The sequence below is a fragment of the Mesoplodon densirostris genome, chromosome 16, assembly GCF_025265405.1.
Source record: "Mesoplodon densirostris isolate mMesDen1 chromosome 16, mMesDen1 primary haplotype, whole genome shotgun sequence".
Taxonomy (NCBI): domain Eukaryota; kingdom Metazoa; phylum Chordata; class Mammalia; order Artiodactyla; family Ziphiidae; genus Mesoplodon; species Mesoplodon densirostris.
In genome coordinates, this window is record NC_082676.1 from 38,000,527 (window position 1) to 38,020,948 (window position 20,422).

Here is a 20,422-nt window from a genome sequence, read left to right on the forward strand (position 1 = left end):
TTCACCACATGTTCTCAAAACATTTGTCAGAGTCTGGACTCCTATGTGTCCACCATAGGCTGGGGGCTCCTGAAGGACCTGGGCCATGTTTTGTTCATCTGGCGCAAAGTGCAATAGTAATTTTACTGAATGATTATGGAGAGATTCAAGCACTAGCTGAGGCTTAGGTGTAGGTTCAGCTGGTAGCTGGGTCAGTGCCCCCTCCAGGACATGGCACCTGGGCTAGCCAGGGTTCCACTGGCTTCTCCCCCACCTCCTTAGGACAAGCCTGATGGAATCAGTACAGTAGGATGCATCCTAACTCCATGGCCTCATATATGCCTTGCCTAATGAAGTGGCCCCCATCTTGAGCCAGCCTGGTGATGGGCAGGTGTTTTGTTCTAATCTGAGGAGGGCTTTGAGGTCACTGGGGACTCTAAACACACCAGGTGGTGTGATCATTTGTTGCCAGTATAGTCAATAGGGGCATGATGAGAACATCTGAGCCCTGGAGAGGGGTTGGTCCAAGTCCTGGGAGGGGTCCTTGGAGGAGATCAGGTAGGGAGTTTTTCTAGAACTGGTGGATAAAGGGGAAGGGGGTTGATGTCATGGTGGTGATTCAGAAGAGTAGCATTTCAAAGGTGGTTTCAGGTGGGCCCCCATCCCCACCCCAGCCTGCTGTCTAACTGGGTAACCTGAGCCTGGCCCACAACCCTTGACCATCTGCCCCCAGCCAGAGTCCTGGGTCTAGGGGCAGAAGCAGTCTTGAGACGTTTCTGAGTCCAGGGCCCCAGCTGTGTCACGTGGCCGGTCAGGACCTGGCTGGCTGGCAAGCAGAAAAACCACGGCTTGAGGTTTTCACTTGAACACTCCAGAAGAAGCAGTGGGGCCAGGAGAGGGGTTGTTGCTACCTTGGAAGGACTCTGGTGATGGGGTGTTGGGCAGGGGTCAACCTTAGGGCCGTCCACCCCTCCCATCTTGTCAGGAACAGGCCAGTGGCCTCGCTGGTGGTTGGTGAGGGTCTCCTACTTGGGGGGGTGTCAAGCCCCTGATATGCTGAGGTTGATGTAGGGGGAGAAATGGGGCACAGAATGAGGACGCTCCACCTCGGTGATCGACTTTCCACTTCCGCATCTCTGTTTCCAGCCGTCCAACCTGGGAAGGTGTTAGCATCCTTATTTTACTGCTGAGAAAATGGAGACTTGGGAGGTGAAGTCACCCAACTCCACTCATGCAGCCCCCGTGTGGCGCAACCCGAAGTCCTTTCCCAGCTGTGTGACTCCTAGTGCAGCGCTCCGAGTATTTCGTCACCGCCCTTCTGGCTGGGGACTGAGAGCCAAGGGGGTGTGGCCTGCGGCCGCAGGAACACTGCACCCTGGTGGCGGCGGCGTTGAATGGGTTAAGACAGGGAGGTGGCGGGTGTCCCTTAACCGCACCTGGCTCAGTATCGGTCACGTGGCCAGGGTTTCACCTGCCCCGCTGAGCAGGGACAATCAGGCTGCTTGTTTCCGCGATTGGTCACCATGGTGACAGGAGGGCGCCTGGGGAGGTCACGAGGGCAAATTCCTGCCCGCCGCCAGGTGGGGCAGGGGTGTCGGTCAGGCGGGTGTCACCGGGGCTCCTGGAAGACCCCTCGAGATTTCCCTTGGGGCTGTCCCCGTGGCCCCCCTCAAGTGACTCCCATCCAGAATACTCCCATAGCACCCCACCCCCAACCCAACTTCTCTCTTCCCAGATTTTGAACCTGAGTTTATTAAACTGCCAAGACTTTCGTATGCATTATCTTGTTTAATCAGCACAGCAGCCTGTCCTGCGTGGGAGTGGTGGTAATCCCCTGTGCCTCCCCCCGACTCAGGGAACACTTTGAGAACATTTGCTCCTGCCTCTTTCATTCAACAATCAACAGATACTCTTGGGGCCTCATGCCTTTCTAGACACAGGCACCTTTCTAGAGACAGCCAGTGAACAAGACAACAGACTAATGAGCCACACGACAGTGGATGGTGTGGAGTATTTATTTTCTTCCGAGCAGGTTGGGGAGGCTCCTGGGGACCCCGTGTAGAAGACAGAGACTGCGCGTGATCATCCTCTAGCCCTGGTGTCCAGAACACCTCTGGGGACCCTTTCTGCCGCCTCCAGGCCTTACGTGTACCTCCTCCCCTCCAAGCTCCCCACCAGACCCACAGATCCTCCATCTCCTGCTTTCACCCACTTGCTCCTCTGCTACAGAACCTGCTACAGGCCCTGCTAACTATTTGTTTTTTAAATTTATTTATTCGTGGGCTTCCCTGGTGGCGTAGTGGTTGAGAGTCCGCCTGCCGATGCGGGGGACGCGGGCTCGTGCCCCGGCCCGGGAAGATCCCACATGCCGTGGAGCGGCTGGATCCGTGAGCCATGGCCGCTGAGCCTGCGCTCCGCAACAGGAGAGGCCACAACAGTGAGAGGCCCGCGTATCGCAAAAAAAAAAAATTATTTATTTGTTTATTTTTGGCTGCATTGGGTCTTCGTTGCTGTGCTCAGGCTTTCTCTAGTTGCGGTGAGCAGGGTATACTCTTCGGTGCCATGCGTGGGCTTCTCATTGCAGTGGCTTCTCTTGTTGCAGAGCACGGGCTCTAGGTGCACGGGCTTCAGTAGCTGTGACACGCGGGCTCAGTCGTTGTGGCTCACGGGCTTAGTTGCTCCGTGGCATGTGGCATCTTCCCAGACCAGGGCTCGAACTCCTGTCCCCTGCGTTGGCAGGCAGATTCTTAACCACTGCACCACCAGGGAAGTCCCGGCCCTGCTAACTGTTGTCAACATTTTTCCTACCTCCAGACTCACGTGCACAGTCACTGTACCCCCAGTCACAGCCTCATCACAGGCACACATTCTTAAAGTAGGTGGGGTGAGGACACCTCCTCTTTTTGGGTGGAGGGATTCTGTGTATTTTGAAACCCAGCAGCCTTCACTCCTTTTGAGAAACAGCAGCCTGCAGGTTGCACACCAGCCCCCTCTGCCTGCATTTTGGAGCCTTCATTTACTGAGCACTATGTTCCAGGCACAGGGGATGCAGGGGTGAGCCCAGATCAATTCACAGACCTGACGGTCTGCTGGGGAAGATAACGAATGGATGTGTGATCACACACCCGGTAAATATGCAAAGGAAAGTGAGAGCATAAAACCGAGGAATCCTACTGGCCCTGCAGAAGTGATGCTTGAATGGAGATCTGAAGGATAAGTAGGAATCGGCCAGGTGAAGGGGTTACAGTGGAGGAGGGTGTTCCAGAAGTTGGCACACCATGTTCAATGACAAAGCCATCCCATTTCTCAAGGCAGAATCAGGAGTCATTTCTGATGCCTCCTTCCTTACCTCCTCCACCCCCATCCAATCCCTCACCTAGTTCTGTTGATTTTTATCTCTCAAACAGCTCTGATATCCATCCACTTCTGTCCATCTCCACGGCCCCATCTCGCCCCTCCATTACCACCTTCTCACTGGACCTGTCCATTCTGGCCCTTCTAGTATTTTCCCTACATAGTAGGCAGCTTGATCTTTTCCAAACATCTAATATATTTCTATGTTAATCTAGTTTGTTCCTTTTTACATTTTCCTATTTTTCTGTGCTCTGGGTTCTGTGTTCAATGCTCCTGGGGATGCATGTGGCAGACCAAAGAGTAGAAAATCTGGTTTTTGTGTTTCAAAAGCTGAAGCCCAGAGGGGAAGAGGAAGCATCAGTAGACATAAGTCTTTGGGCCAAGAATGGGAGGGGTCTGCCACTTACTTCTTGGCAGGGTCCCCAGAAAGGAATGGCTCATGGGCTTACTAGGCAGGCAGGATCATAGGCAGCTTGCAAAATTGTTCCCAGCTCTGAGCCCAAAGCAGACACAGTACAAACCACAGGACCAAAGGGACCATGGAGACAAGATGGTGATGCCTCAGCAGTGATCACTGTTGCCTGAGGGCTGGATACTGTCCAACTTCACCCTCCCCCCAGCCTCCTCCCTCATCTCCCCCATCCACCACACCCCCAGCAAATTTGGCCCTGCTGAATGTCCTGGAATTGTGGCCCAGCCACTGCCTCAGCAGAATGGAGCATCAAGGAAATAATGTTATTTCATGGCTCAGTTTATGAACTGACTTTCATAATTGCCACAATGCCATATACACGGACTTTCTTTATAAATCAACAATCCAATAATTCATTTGGCAAATATTTACTGGGCACCCGCGGATGCTAAATATGAATTTTAGAGTCAGGGATATGGCAGTTACATGGCCCTCTTCCTCAAGGAACACAAAAAGCCAAAACCAAAACCGCCCCCAGCATTTCTACTTTCAAGTGGGCAGGGTGCTGTGTTCAATAATTGGAGTGGGAGATATTAAGTAGGGTGGTAAGAAAAGGTCTCAGGTAAGGTGAAATTTGGAGGATAAGAAGGAGGCAGTCATATAAACACCAGGGGGAAAAGTGTTTTAGGCAGAGGGAATAGTATGTGCAAAGGCCCTGAAGTACACAAGACTTTCCCCTTGTTAGAAGAACAGAGAGGAAGGCAGAGGAAGCTGGAGCAGAGAAAGCAAGGGGAAAAAGGCATATAAGAGATGGGCTAGGGCTTCCCTGGTGGCACAGTGGTTGAGAGTCTGCCTGCCGATGCAGGGGACACGGGTTCGTGCCCCGGTCCGGGAAGATCCCACATGACGCGGAGCGGCTGGATCCGTGAGCCATGGCCGCTGAGCCTGCGCGTCCGGAGCCTGTGCTCCGCAGCGGGAGAGACCACAACAGTGAGAGGCTTGCGTACAGCAAAAAAAAAAAAAAAAAAGAGATGGGCTGGGGTGGGTCCATGTAGGGGCCTGGTAAGGGATTTGGTCTTTATTAAAGAGAAATGAGAGCCAGTAAGGGTTTAAGCGGGGAGAGACATGATTTCCATTTTACAAAGACTATTTGGCTATGCAGGAGAAGGCTGGAGAGACAGATTAGAGGGGAAGTGGAGGAGAGGAAGGAAAATCAGCTAGGAAGCTATTGTAATATCTAGTTGAGACGATGGTAACCTTTGACTGTGAGGTGGTCGTGGAGATAGAGAGAGGTAGATAGACTTGAGATATATTTTGAGTTAGAATTAATAGGATTGGATGAACAATTATTTTTAGTTTTAGTTTTTATTTTTGGCTGCAGGGCGTGGCTTGTGGGATCTTAGTTCCCCGACCAGGGATCGAACCTGCACCCTCAGCAGTGAAAGCACAGAGTCCTAACCACTGGACCACCAGGGAATTCCCTGGATGAAGAATTAGATGGATATCCCCCTCTATAGGGTACAAGTGGTAAGGGAGAATCTAGAGTTCCACTTGAGGCATGTTAAGTTTGAGATGCCCATGAGGTAGCATAATAGTTAACATTTATTGAGTTTAACATGCCAAGCACTGTTCTAAGTGTATATCCATTAACTCATTTACTCCTCATAATGACTGTGAGAGGGTACATGTATTATTTAATCCCTCCTTTAATAACTTGAGAGAATTGAGCAACAGAGAGGTTAATTAATTGCCCACGATCACACTGCTTGGAAGCTGCAGGGCCGGGATCCAATCCCAAGTGGTTGGGCTCCAGGGGCCATGCTGTTAACCAGTGTCCTCTACTGTCTTCGTGGCATTCAAGGAGGCAGGTGGATGCATGAGTGGGGAGCTCGGAGGAGAGGCCTGGGAGCTGGAGGATGTTAAAGCCATGGAAATGGAGGAGACACTCACAGGGGATAAAAGTGCATTGGAGGAAGAGAAGAGGGCCTAAGACAGAGGACCTTTGGAGGATGGCAGGAAGGGAGATGGAGGAAGTGCACAGAAGGAGGAGGAAGGCCAGGAGAGGGTGGTGTCTCAAAGAGCAGGACAAGTGAGAGTTCTGAGGAGGAGAGAGAGCAGTCACCTCTGTCAACAGTTGCTGAGAGCGTGAGTAAACTCTGGATGGAAAAGTGACTGTTGGCCATGGCAACCTGGAGGCCCCAGGGACCTTGCCAGGAGCAGCCTGGAGTGGTGAATGGGTGGGGGCAGGAGCAGACAGGAGGGGCTGATTGGCATGTGGGCAGGGAGGAAGCAAAATCAAGGGTGAGATAGCTCTTGAGGTGAACAGAGAAATGGGCTGGCATCTCTTTGGAGATGTGAAGTCAAGGAACTTTCTTTTTTTAAGATGGGAGATAAACATGTTTATATGTTGATGTGAAGGATATAGTAGAGAGTGGGTGGTATTTGCTAATGCAAGAGAAATAAGGTATTTCTGAGGGAGATTTTTTTCTATCTACCTTTTTTAGTTTTTATTTTTAAAATTAAAAAAAATTTAATTTATTTTTATTATTTAATTTAGTATATTGGATCTACCTTTCTTTATAATTTAAATTTAAAATGTTAATTTCATTTTCTTTTATTTTTTGGCTGTGCTGTGCAGCTTGCCGGATTTTACTTTCCTGACCAGGGACTGAACCCAGCAAGACAGTGAAAGCACAGAGTTCTAACCACTGGACCGCCAGGGAATTCCCTGGATCTACCTTTAAAAAAAAATACTTTTTATTATGAAAAATTTAAAACATATATGAAGGGAGATAGAATCACCATCACCCATCACCCAGCTTCAACAATTACCAACTCAAGGCCAATTTTGTTTCATCTCTACCCTATGTATCTCCTCTCCCATCTCTGCATTATTTTGAAATAAACCTCAGACATCATACTATTTCATCTGTAAATATTTCAGTATGTTTCTCTAAAAGCTAAGGACCTATTTGTTTTTTAAACATAAACCAGCATATCATTTACATACTTTTCTTCTTTCTTCCCCTCCATACCACTGGCATGTGGAACTTCCCTGACCAGGGATCGAACCTGCATCCCCTGCAGTGGAAGCACAGAGTCTTAACCACTGGACCACTTAATATTCCTTAATATTATCAATTATACACTCAATGTTCACTTTTCTAATTGTCTCACAAATGCCATAAATTTTAACAGGTTGCATCAGGAAACAATTAAGATCCACAGCTGTGATTGGTTGATATGTCTTGTGTTTCTTCTTTTTTGATCCATATGTCCCTACCTCTCATTTTTTTCCTTGAGTTTTTTTTTGTTGTTGAAGGACCCATTTGTCCTATAGAGTTCTCCACATCTGGATTTTGCTGACTGTATTCTGGGTATATGTGTTCCTCTCTCCTTTGCATGTGCTGTAAATTGATCTTCTGATCTAGAAGATTGATTAGATTCAGATTTCACTTATTTATTTGCTATTTTTATTTTTGTTTTTCTGTACGTGTACTCCACAAGAGATGTTGTACTTGATTCTTCTTTTACGGCAGCCAAGTTGTACTGGTTAGGACCCCTTTGGCTGGAAACCCCAAATCAAACTGGCTTAACCAATAAGAAAAGCCGCATCTCCTACAACCAAGAGATCTAGAGGAAATTCAGGGCCCCGAAGAGAAGACAGTTACTGGATAGAAAATGTTTCCAGGGCTCCAGGTTCCTCCTCTCCAGATCGATGTCCTCATCATTGGTCGCAGTCCTCGGGCTCATTCTCTTTGGAGGTTCAAGCTGGCATAAAATTCCAGATGTCACCACCTGACAGGACGTCCAGGGGAAGATGGGGTGCTTTCTTTCCTAGGCAAGTGGAAGCCTAGTCCTGCGGCCTGGCAACAGACCTTCCCTCCTGTCTCACTGGCTGTAAAAGTGTCACATACCCAGTCTGAGCCAATCACCATGGAGGGAAAGAGACCAACCACCATGATTGGTTTAGTCTAATCAGGAGTTATCACTGGAGCTGGGGGTGGGGGTCTGCTCTAGTTATCTATAGAGGCATAAAATGAATATCCCATATCTTTGCACACTGAATATTTCTGAATGATGTTACCTAGAAGTGGAGTTACTGGATCTCAGACTATTTTTTTATACTTATAAGGGACCTTATTTTTTGTAGAAGTGGTCAAATTGCCCTCCAAAAAATTGGTTATTGTATCAATATATACTTCACCAACAAGGGAAAAGGAAAACAAGAGGCGGAGGAGTGCAGTCCTTAACAACTTGGGCTCTAGAAGACCAGATGCCTGAGTTCAAAGCCCAGCGTCTCTGTGTAATGTCTGTGTGAACTTTGGACAACTAGTATAACTTCTTTGTGCCTCAGTTCTCCTATCTATAAAATGGGGATGATGATGATAATACCACTATTCAGTCAACACGTACACTTAGAAATTGTTAACTAGTATTTTCTTTCATATGGGATATCATAAAAGTGCTGATTAGTGTCGCAGATCCTTTCTCCGCTCTTGACTGCGCCTCTGGGAGGCTCACCTTTGCAGGCTGTATTAGACTTGTCTTCTGGCTTCTGAGGGCGAGAAGAGAGAGATGCTGGACTATTTGTTTCTCCTGCTGCTCCCAGGTTTGCTGTGGTTCCAGCAGAGGGTGTGTCCTTCTATAGCTGTGGCTACTGTCCAGCAACCCTGTTTCCCATGGCTCTTTCAACCCTGTAACTCGGTTTCCTCCCATTGCTTCTTTAGGCTTGGGGGGGGTAATGGCTCCCCACTATTCACTATTGTTAGTTTCTTTCTTTTTTTTTTTTTAATGCTGCTGGGGATGCAACTCTTTTTATTTATTTGTTTGTTTGTTTGTTTGTTTGTTTTTGGCTACATTGGATCTTCGTTGCTGTGCGCGGGCTTTCTCTAGTTGCGGCGAGCGGGGTCTACTCTTCGTTGTGGTGCGCGGCTTCTCATTGCAGTGGCTTCTCTTGTTGCGGAGCATGGGCTCTAGGCGCGTGTGCTTCAGTAGCTGTGGCACGTGGGCTTAGCAGTTGTGGCTTGTGGGCTCTAGAGTGCAGGCTCAGTAGTTGTGGCGCACAGGCTTAGTTGCTCTGCGGCATGTGGGATCTTCCCGGACCAGGGTTCGAACCCGTGTCCCCTGCATTGGCAAACGGATTCCTAACCACTGCGCCACCAGGGAAGCCCTCTTTCCTTTTTTTTTTAAATTGTTAGTTTCTTGGTACCTCAATATCCTTTACTGAATTCCCTAGCTCTACCCATACCTCTCTGTACATAGTCCCTCCAATAAAGTCTCTTTAAAATCAAGCATGCTGGACTTCCCTGGTGGTCCAGTGGTTAAGACTCTGCCCTTCCAATGCAGGGGGCACAGGTTCAATCCCTAGATGGGGAAGTTCCGCTGGCCACGTGGCCAAAAAATAAATAAATAAATAGATAGAATAAAATCCAGCATGCTGTCTGCTTTCTGCCAGGCCCCCAGTGATACAATTAATCTTTAAAGTTTGCCAATCTAAAAGGGGGGAAAATTTGTTTCACTTAGAGAATTTAGAGAAATACCACTTAAAAGGAAAGTTATACATCTTTTCATATGTTTATTAGCATAAATAGTTATTTTTATAATTGCTTCTTCTCCTTTGCCGATTATTCTTTTGGACTGCTATACTTTCTCTTGTTGATTTGCAGGAACTCTTTATAGTAGGTGTTTTAACCATTTTTCTCTTACATATGATGCAAACATTTTCTCCCTGTTTCTTGCTTATCTTTGACATTTGATCATTTTTCCCTTCTATGTAAATTTTTTTATTGTGGCAAAAAACACATAACATAAAATTTACCACCTTAACTATGGAGTATAGTTCAGTAATTTTAAATAAATTCATGTTGTTGTGAAACGTATATTCAGAACTTTTTCTTTTTCTTTATTTGAGATCTTAGTTCCCCGACCAGAGATCGAACCGGTACCCCCTGCTGTGGAAGCCCAGAGTCTTAACCATTGGGATGCCAGGGAAGTCCCCAGAAGTTTTTCATCTTGTAAATCTGAAACTATACCCATTAAAGGACAACTCCCTTTTTCCTCCTCTCCCTGCCTTGGTAGCTATCATTCTGCTTTCTGTCTTTTTTTTTTTTTTTGCGGTACGCGGGCCTCTCACTGTTGTGGCCTCTCCTGTTGTGGAGCACAGGCTCCGGACGCGCAGGTTCAGCAGCCATGGCTCACGGGCCCAGCCGCTCCGTGGCATGTGGGATCTTCCCTGACCAGGGCACGAACCCGTGTCCCCTGCATCGGCAGGCGGACTCTCAACCACTGCGCCACCAGGGAAGCCCTGCTTTCTGTCTTTATGAATTCGACTCCTCTATGTACCTCATATAAGTAGAATCATATAGTATCTGTCTTTTTGTGGCTGGATTATTTCAATTAGTATTTATCTTTAAGGCTCATCCATATTATGGCATATGTCAGAATTTTCTTCCTTTTTAAGGCTGAAGAATATTTCATTGTATGTATAGACCACATTTTACTTATCCCTTTATCCATAGATGGACATTTGCATTCCACCCCTTGGCTATTGTGAATAGTACTATGAACATGGGTGTGCAAATATCTCTTTGAGACCCTGCTTTCAACTCTTTTGGGTATATACCCAAAAGTGGCATTGTTGGATCATATGGTAGTTAAAGTTTTTTACCCCCATACTGTTTTCCACAGCATCGGTACCATTTTACATTCCCACCAAAAGTTCCAATTTCTCTATATCCTTGCCAACAGTTGTTATTTTCTGTTTTTTTTTTTTCTTTTTGAGTTTTAGGAATTCTCTATATATCCTGGATATTAATCATATATCAGATACATGATTTGCAAATATATTCCAAAACCATCCTGTGGATTGCCTTTTCATTCTGTCCATAATATCTTTTGATGCACAAAATTTTAAATTTTCATCAAGTCCAATTTGTCTGTTCTTTTCTTTTGTTGCTTGTGCCTTTGATGTCATATCCAAGAAATTGTTGCCAAGCCCAATGTTGTGAAGCTTTTTCCCCACATTCTTCTAAAAGTTTTGTTGTTTCACCTCTTATGTTTAGGTCTTTGATCCAGTTTTAGTTTTTGTATAAGCTGTCAGGCAAGAGTCCAACTTTGTTCTTTGGCATGTGGATATCCAGTTGAAAAAACTGTTCTTTCCTCATTGAGTGTTCTTGGCATCCTTGTTGAAACTCATTTGACCATTTTTGTGAGAGTGTATTTCTGGGTTCTCTATTCCATTTCATTGGTCTATATGTCTGTCTTTATGCTAGTACCACACTGATTTGATTACTATAGTTTTGTAATATTTTGAAATCCAGATGTGTAGATTCTCCAACTTTGTTCTTCTTTTTGGCTATTCAGTTCCCTTGAGATTCCATATGAATTTCAGAATGAATTTTTCTATTTCTGCAACACAAAAACAAAAGTGCCATTGGGATTTTTTTTTTTTTTTTTTTTCCTTTTTGCGTTATGTGGGCCTCTCACTGTTGTGGCCTCTCCCGTTGCGGAGCACAGGCTCCGGACGCGCAGGCCCAGCGGCCATGGCTCACGGGCCCAGCCGCTCCGCGGCACATGGGATCCTCCCAGACCGGGGCACGAACCCGCATCCCCTGCATCGGCAGGCGGACTCCCAACCACTGCGCCACCAGGGAGGCCCGCCATTGGGATTTTGACAGGGGTTGCATTGAATCTGTAGATCACTTTGGGTGGTATGGATGTCTGAGCAATTTTAAGTCTTTCAGTCCATAAACATGGGGTGTCTTTCCATCTATTTGTGTTTTCTTTAATTTCTTTCAGTAATGTTTTGTACTTTTCAGTGTACAAGTCTTTCACCTCCTTGGTTAGGTTTTATTTCTAAGAATTTTATTCATTTTGATGCTATTGTAAGTGGAATTGTTTTCTTACTTTCCTTTTCAGATTGTTTATTTATTTTATATTTTTTATGCACTCAAAGCTGATCATTTTTTTGTTTGACTTCTGGGGTTTGTGTCTTGCTTAGGGAGGCTTTCCTCATTTTTATATCATAAAAATGCTTTCTGCATTATCTTCTAGTTCTTTCTAGTTTGCTTGTTTGTTTTGTTGTGTTAGACCTTTAATGCATCTGGATTCCCAATGAATTGCCAATGATTAGCATGTGGACAGAAGGCAAGGTGGAAGGATAGGGATAGTAAAAAGTGTTGGGACTTCCCTGGCAGTCCAGTGATTAAGACTCCTCTTTTCCACTGCAGGGGGCACAGGTTCAATCCCTGATCAGGGAAGTAAGATCCCTGATGCTGCTGTGCAACATGGCCAAAAAAAAAAAAAAAAAAAAAAGTGTGGAGACTGGGTGGGGAGAGGGAAAGGAGGAGGGGCAATATAGGAGCAGGGGATTAAGAGGTACAAACTACTAGGTATGAAATAAGCTACAGGGATATGTTGTACAACATGGGGAATATAGTCAATATTTTATAATAACTATAAATGGAGTATAACCTTTAAAAATTGTGGATCACTATACTGTACACCTGTAACTTATATAGCATTACTGTGCATCAACTATACTTCAATAAAAGAAAAACTGTGGAGGCTGGAACAGCTCTAGGTGGCTGCATTGTTGGGTCTGGGAAGGAGGCACTGAAGGGTCTGGAATACCAGGCAGAGAAATTTGGGTTGAAATGTAACTCCGTGTCCCTACTCAAATTTTTCAACCTTTCTCTTACTGGCTTGTATACAAATATTGTACTTCAACCAGGTTGACCTTTTGGTCAACTCCTGACTTCTGGTCTGACACCTTGCCTTTGCCCAATCAGTGACTCCTGCCTGGAAAGCCTTTTCCTCTTAGCTCAGCCCATCTAAAACCTACTTATTCAAGACCTTTTCAGGGACCCCCCCGCCCACAAAGCCTTCCTAGACTGTTACAGATCTTCATGACCTCTGAACTCTTCTAGAACCAATCTGTTGCTGTTCCCTGATTGCACATAAGACACAGTCATTTTTGTCTCCAAAAGGCACCATGGACATTAACTTGTCTCTTCTTTATTGAGTATCAGCTTTGTGCTGGGCATTCTGGTAGGCTTGGGGCATACAAAGGTGAACAGGATGCTTTGGTCCTTCCGCGACAGAGCTGATAGTCTAGGGCAGGAGAAAGACAAGTTAAGAGGTGATTCCGTCCACCTGCCAATGTAGGGGACATGGGTTCGATCCCTGGTCAGGGAAGATCCCATATGCTGCGGAGCAACTAAGCCCGGGTGCCACAACTACTGAGCCAGTATGCTGCAACTACTGAAGTCCGCGTGCCTAGAGCCCGTGCTCTGCAACAAAAGAAGCCACTGCAATGAGAAGCCCACGCATCGCAACGAAGAGTAGCCCCTGCTCGCCGCAACTAGAAAAAGCTTGCGCGCAGCAACGAAGACCCAACGTGGCCAAAAAAAAAAAAAAGAGAGAAAAGAAAAAAAATAGGTGATTCTGACACAGAGGGACAAATGCTATAGTGTTGCCCGGGATGCCCAGGACCCTATAGGAATAGGCTGGGTGTCAGGGAAGCATCCCTCAGCTGGGATATAAAGTGACCTCTAAGCTTCCCAAGACCGGTGAGGTGAAGATGGGGAAACTGTGCCAAGAAGAGAGAATGACTTGTATTGAGGGTCCAGAGAGCACGATTTTTGAGGAAGGGAAGGCTGTCTAGTGGGGTTGGGCCTTGGAGGCCGGGGTGGGGAGGCAGAGTGGGGCAATACGGAGAGTGCAGGCAGAAACTGAGAGGCAAGCAAGGCTCTGCCCTTGTAGGGGCTCTTTAGGCATGCCATGGTGTCTGGGGGGGGCTCTTAAGAGCCATGTCAGCTTGGGGGACTGGAAGGATTTTAAATAGGGGAGTGACATGGCCAGATTCAGGACTGTGTCACTTGGCTATTCCAAATGGCTTGGAAATGGACTGAGCAGGGTTGAGGGTAGGGAGACGCAGTCTGGAGATGGGAGACCCTCTTGAGGCTGTTACAGAAAGATGGTGATAGCCTGGTTGGAATCGGTGGTACAAGTGGGGAAGAAGAGAAGTGGACGTATCTAGAAATAATAACAGGCTGGTAATTGACAGGAGGTGGCAGAGCCTGGAGCCCAGCCTCATCAGCTCGTGAGCTTTGGTGGTCTCATCGTGTAATGCCTACCTTGCAGGGTTCTTACGGAGATCAAATAGAGCAGGGACAACATCACTTCTCTTACAGAGGAGAGTGGGAGGTGGCCAGTGACTTGTCCAAGGTCCCTCAGTAGGGCCAATGCGCTCTCTCTCTCTTCACCTCCTCTGCATTGCATACTTGTCTTGGCAAGGATGACCTTGAATGGAACCCTGGCAGGGGAGGGAGAAGGAAGGTACTGTCTGTCCCTCCAGGCCTGCCGCAGACCTCGAGGGAGCCACAATAAATGCTGTATTTCTTTGATAAAACACTTGACTTCTAGTTTTGCTAGGAGGAAGAGCTAGAACAGGTGTGGCAAGACCAGGGCAGCCTGCAGCACAACAGTGGGAGGTGGGGTGGGACAGAGCCCAGGGGCCTGGCAGGGGGCTCCAGGGTCTGTGGATTTTGAAGAAATCCAAGGACTTTCTCATGACCCAGCCATCTCCCTCATGTTCCCAGACTCCTGCCTGGTTGAATACCCCAAAATATTAACAATACCAACTCAAGTTAACTGACGTTCTACTGTGTGTCTAGCATTGTGCCAGGTGCTACTCCTGCATATAGACAGGAGCACAAATGAGCGCTGGCCTGTACTGGGTGCTGCAGACAGAGAGAAGCTCAGGATAGTGCCCCTGACCTTGGGAGATGACCTTCTGCAGGGGATATCTCACAAGAAACAGAACAACAACATAGTGTAGTATGTGCTATGACGGGGTGAAACTAGACTGCATGGGAATCCAGAGGATGGCTCAGCTAATCCTCAACACAGCTCAGTGCTATTATCATACCCATTTTGTAGATGAGGAAACTGAGACTCAGAAAGAGAACTGCCCTGTTTACCTGGTCAGTTTGGTTCTGACTAATTTTCTTCTGCAGGGGGTGATAAGGATAAAAATGGGGATGGAAAAGACAAGTTACAGGGGCTCTCATGGATCATCTGGTCCAAGCCCTATGTTGAAATGATGGGGAAACTGAGACTCAGAAGGGAAGGAAATTGCTCCGAGTCACACAGGGAAAGGAGAGGATCCCAGCTGACTCCCAGTCCAGTCACACCAAATGCCTTTCTCTTCTCTAGAAGTCTCAAGATTTCCTGGGACCCCTCACGTGGGACACTCCTCAGTTTGTGGTCTCTAGGCTGCAAACTCTACCCCCTCTGTTTAGACCCTAAACTCCAGAAAGAATAAGAAGAGTTTGAGTTAGGACAGATCCTGAAGCCAGGCAAGGATGTGTGTGCGAGTTGGGGTGGGAGGGTGTAGGATGGGGTAGGATACCTCACCACTACCCGCTAGGGGAGCGCAGGAGAGCCCAGGCTTGGGGAGAGCCTAGGGAGCCAGGGGAGGGTCTGAGGGCTGGGAGCCCTTCTCACCCCACCTGAGGATCTGATTGGGTCTGTCTACCTTCTCTGCCACATCTCTCTGGCTCAGGGGAGCTGACGGGTGTGCTGGGGATGGACCACAGTGGGCTGGCTGGCTCAGAGCCTCAGGCTGCAGCTCTGCCACAGTGTGGCTGGGAGGCGTTGCATCCAGGCTGCCCTCTTGAAGCCGGTGGTAAATGAATAACCTCGCTCCTGCCTGCAGGGCCCTCTGGGACAAAGAAGCCACCTGGTGCCCCTCAGTTTTGGCTTGGGCCAACCTGACTCCCTGGTTCCACTGAACAAGAGACTGTGGGGGTGGGTGAAGGCAGATGCAATCCCTTGGTCCTCTGCTTACACCCCCAAATCCCATCTCAGTTCCCTCCCCCTCTACTGCTAAGCCTCTTCCCTCTCTGACACTTCCCCCCACGGAGCCCCCTCCCCTTCACTGACACCCTTCTCTGAGTCCCTTCCCTCTTACTGGGCTCCCTCCCCTCACTTCCCCGTGGCTAAGCCCCCTTCCCCTGAGGCCTCCCCATGGAGCCCTCCCACCCCCTGCCCCGAGCCCACATCCCCTCCCTCTAGCTCTCCCTAGGGTCCATCACTAGCAGCCCCCCTCACCTTCATATTCCATGTCACTCTGTTTCCTTCCCCCCAGGCTAGAAGACTGGCTCCCAAAGGGACTGGGTTGGAGAGAGAGTAATGGCAACCCCAAGCCCTTTCCTGGAATCTCACAGAGAATGAAAGATCTAAAGCCAGGGTACTCTTACTGTTCATGGTAACCTACTTCCTCTTCCTTGGGTCATAAAGGGTAAAAACATGTCTCTTGTTCCTTAACTAGAGGAGAATTTTTTGGGAGCTATGTGAAGCATTCTATGGAAAAAATCTGCCTGCCCCCGGGGCCTTTCACTTTCGCTTTGCTGCAGGCCAAGAAGTTCGAGATACAATAACTTCGAAATAATTGCAAGCCTCCACAATCCCAAATACCTGTTCTGTGACCCTTGCTCCCCTACAAGTGGCTCTCCTGGCCTGAATTCCCCAAACCTCTAGGACGCCTGGTCTACATGTTTTGTTTCTGCTTCTCATCTCCCACTCACTTTTCTGTCCACTGCATCTGCCCCCGCGCCTCTAGTTAAGGCCGCCAGTGACCATCTTGCTGTTTTTAATCTTCAGGCTTCTTCTTGCCTGACGACTTCCGCAGCTTCAGATGCCATTGCCAACGCCCGCCTTCTTGAAACTCTTTTTTTTTTCTCTTTGGTTTCTAGACTGACCTCATCCACTTCCCTGGTTTCGGTTGCCCTATGTATGCTAACAACAGCCAGGTTTACTGTTCCTGACTTCCAGATCTCTATGTATGTCCTGTCACATCCTGGACGTCTCTGCCTGGAGGTCCCACAGGCTTGCCAAACTCTGTTCACGCACAACTGAAACCATCATCTTCCCCCAGCAACGTGGTCCTATTTTGGTAAACGGCACCACCAGCCAGTCAGTGACCTAAGGCAGAAAATTGGGGTTATCCTAGGTAGCTCTTTCCACTCCCTTACCCCGCATATCCAAATGGTTTTCCAGCCCAGCTCATCTTGCTTCTTTTACAACACCCCTCCCCATCAGGCCTGGTCCCCCATCCCACTGTCCCTGCTTTATTTCTGGGCTGCATCATCTTACACGGGGATAGCTGCACAGCCTCTAAGATGGTCTCCTGCCTTCATCCCCCTCCTTGAGTCCCAGTTCTGCAGGGGCAGCTGGAGAGGTTATTTTAGAGTGTAAATTTGACCAGGTACGCCCCTTCCATGATTCCCATAACATTAGATTAGGGTCCAAAATCTGTAATTCTGCACACGAGATTCTCCATGACTTGGCCTCTTCTGGGCCCAGGGTCCCATTTGCTACTTCCTCCCTCACCTTGCTATCTACCCAGCCATTGGAATCCCACTTTCCTGGCTCTGGACACCAGCCCCCTTTCCCACTGCCTGAACCTCTTACACCTTCTCCAAGACACAAGTGCTTTCCAGCCTTGTTTACCTTAGCATTAGAATGTCACCAGAGAGTTCTGAGTCCCCCCCTCTTTCCCTCCCTCAAGGGTTTCAGGAAGAAAATGAGGTCCCTCTCTCATCTCTTCTCTTGGTGAGAAGATTCCACTCAGCTTCCTTTGGTGGTGTGTTTTACCAAAACAATAGATCTTTTTGTTCTCCTTTCCCAAATATGAAATCATAGCATTGAATGTGCTCTTTCACACACCACAGGGGAGATTCAGGTGTGCGGGGGGCGCTGTGGAGGGCCGGTGCTCCAGGCGCAAACCCTGGAGAAGGGGGTCCCCGACATCCTCCTCCCACCTCCCCCATGCCCGGAAGTGCTCATGCCCGCCCCTCCAGATTGGGGCTTCATCGTCTGAATCCCCAGTGAACAGGCCAAAGGACCAACTAGCTAGTGAGCACCCAGCTCAGTTTACAACCCCACTTTCTCGGCTACCGAAACTCGGTCCCTCTCTAAGCTTCATCCCGGGCGGTGGGAGAGCAGAATCCAGCCAAGGCCAGCCCTTGCGGGGAGAGCTCTGCAGGGAGGTGGAGGCCTGTCCGCGCTCAGGACAAGGAGGCACAGGCAACTGCAAAACGAAAGGTTTTTATTGAAAAATAACAAGTGGCCCTTTTCAAGACTGCGGGTCCCTGCTCAACGAGGGCTGTCAGGCCGCAGCCCGACGGGACGAACAAGTAGCGGCAGTCACGCCAGCTCCGCGCTCCAGAGGGGCAAGGTTTCCTGGTCCATGCTCGCTGGCCCCTGGGCTCCGCAATCCCGCTCCCCGGCCCGAGGAGGGGTGGCAGCTGGGGAAGGGGGCGCCGGGAGGTCCCCTCCCAGTCCAGCGAGATAGTTGCCTGGCATCTGGGTGGGCTGGTTTCCGATGCAAGGCCGCACGCAGTACTGGTGGGTGCGCCAGCTCGTGGGAGTGGTAGAGGCTTCCCGCGGCTGCTCACTCAGACGTAGTCCTTGCGGTCGTAGGCTGTGCCGGTTCCGGTGCCCGGGCCGGTAGAGCGCGGCGCCGAGTAGAGGATCTTGGCGGGCGTGTATTTCTTCTCGCGCGGCGGGCACGAGCAGCAGAGTAGTGCGCCCCCCAGCAGCTGCAGCGCCGCGGCCGCCCAGCCCACGTACAGGGCGGAGCCCATCTCGCGCTTCTGTGCATCTGGCACCAAGGGGTTGTAGAAGTCACGGATGATGGTGTTGGCCGACCAGGACACCGGCACGAGGGTGAGCAAGGCGGCCAGCAGGAAGAGCACGCCCGCCACGATGGTGATCTTGGCCTTGGCCGTGTCGTCCTGTACACAGTTGGTGCACTGGGCACCCACGAGCGCCACAAGGAGCCCGAAGGCGGCCAGCAGGATGGCGATGACGATGAGGGCGCGGGCCGCCTGCAGGTCCTGCGGCAGCGCCAGCAGCGAGTCGTACACCTTGCACTGCATCTGGCCCGTGCTCTGCACCACGCAGTTCATCCACAGGCCCTCCCAGGTGATCTGCGCCGTGATGATGCTGCTGCCGATGAAGGCCGACACGCGCCACATGGGCAGCGCGCAACACACGATGGTGCCCAGCCAGCCCATGACGGCCAGCGAGGTGCCCGCGATCTCCAGGCCCATGGACATGGCTGCCGGTCCAAGGCCGTCACTGGAGGGCGGCTCCGGGTGCGGGACGACGAGGGGCCGGGGCCGCTGGGGCCTGGGCGGGAGCGGCGGTGCGCCGACGGACTGACGCCCGAATTGATGGACCGACGGAAAGACACACGGATGGCGCGCGCCCTAAAGGGTCCGCTCTGCCCGCTCGCACAGCGGCTGCGCCTGCACCTGCCTGTGGCTTTGTAGGCGGGCGGCAGCGACTGGGCTGGCCCTGGGCTGGGGCAGGTTAGTCTTCGATCCTGGCCCAGCGCTCCGGCGGGGGAGGGAGAGGCGGAGCCGCCCTCTCCCGGGCCTGGGGACAGTGACGTGGCCCCTCTTCCCACCTTCACTAAGCGCCCTGGGAGGAAGGACTTGGCCAGGAGTGGCTCACGGCTCGGGGATGGGGGGTGCCAAGAGAGGGCGGGGCCGAGACCTGCGCCCCCGCCCCTCGCTCCTGGTTCCCCACTGCTCGGAAACGAATTCTACGGGGTGTGTGGTGAAAAGCACAAAGTGCTGGACACTCCGCCTCCCCCGCATTTTCAGCGCCGTTGGTACGGGAGGCGTGAGGAAGAGGGCGCTGCCAGCTGCCAGGTATCCGCGGGGACAGAGAGGGCCCACTGTGGGCGTGGCCGCGGCTGTTTTCCCAGAGTGGGCCGCTGCCCCGGGAGCTGCGCACCTGCTCCTCAGTCCCTCCGGCCTCTGAGGCAGCGCTCCCAGCGCAGGATCCCGGCCTGATCCAGGGCCATGGGGTTGCCAGCCCTGGACGTCTGGATTCGGAAGCCAGGGACCACCTGCAAAGGCGCCCAGAAGACACCTCTGAGCCAGTGCTGAACTCAGATTCTCTAGCCCCTCTCCAGCTCTCAGCTCTTAACACTCGCAGTGACCCTGATCCCTTTAGCTGAGCTGCTCTCCCCTCCCAGAGCCACCTCCATTGAGTCCCCTCCCTTCACTGAGCCCTGGTTCTCTCTCCCGCTGAGCCAGGGTTGGGGGCGGGGAGTCAGAACCGGGATCCACCTTAATGAAACGGTGGTGAAAGAGGTTTGATCCAGGCAAAAGTGGGAAGTCAGAGACATTACCTGCAATGGCCTTGCTCCCACACCTGGGCTATCCCTCGCCTTGCTTAGAGCCCTACAGAGTTGGCCTTGGAAGGTCTGTCCCCCACCTTCCTCACTTCCCCTCACCTCAGGGCCCCCATTCTTGCCGTGTCCTCTGCCTGGGACATTGCAGAGACCACATGGCTCACTCCTTTCACCTTCCATGTTTTTGTTCCCAGCCAGGCCTTCCCTAACCACACTATTTAAAATCACAGCTGGGACTTCCCTGGTGGCGAAGTGGTTAAGAATCTGCCTGCCAATGCAGGGGACACGGGTTCCATCCCTGGTCTGGGAGGATCCCACATGCCACGGAGCAACTAAGCCCGTGTGCCACAGCTACTGAGCCTGCACTCTAGAGCCCGTGAACCACAACTACTGAGCCCATGTGCCACAACTACTGAAGCCTGCATGCCTAGAGCCCGTGTTCTGCAACAAGAGAAGCCACT

The 20,422-nt window shown here is 50.2% G+C and overlaps 1 protein-coding gene across 1 annotated transcript; it reads right to left on the minus strand.

Annotated features, from left to right (window-relative positions):
- Nucleotides 1-18,210: 18,210 nt before the first annotated feature.
- On the minus strand, nucleotides 18,211-18,873 carry CLDN3 (claudin 3). The gene has a single exon (XM_060078150.1). It carries the CDS (start codon nucleotides 18,871-18,873, stop codon nucleotides 18,211-18,213), a length of 663 nt encoding a protein of 220 aa, XP_059934133.1.
- Nucleotides 18,874-20,422: the final 1,549 nt, after the last annotated feature.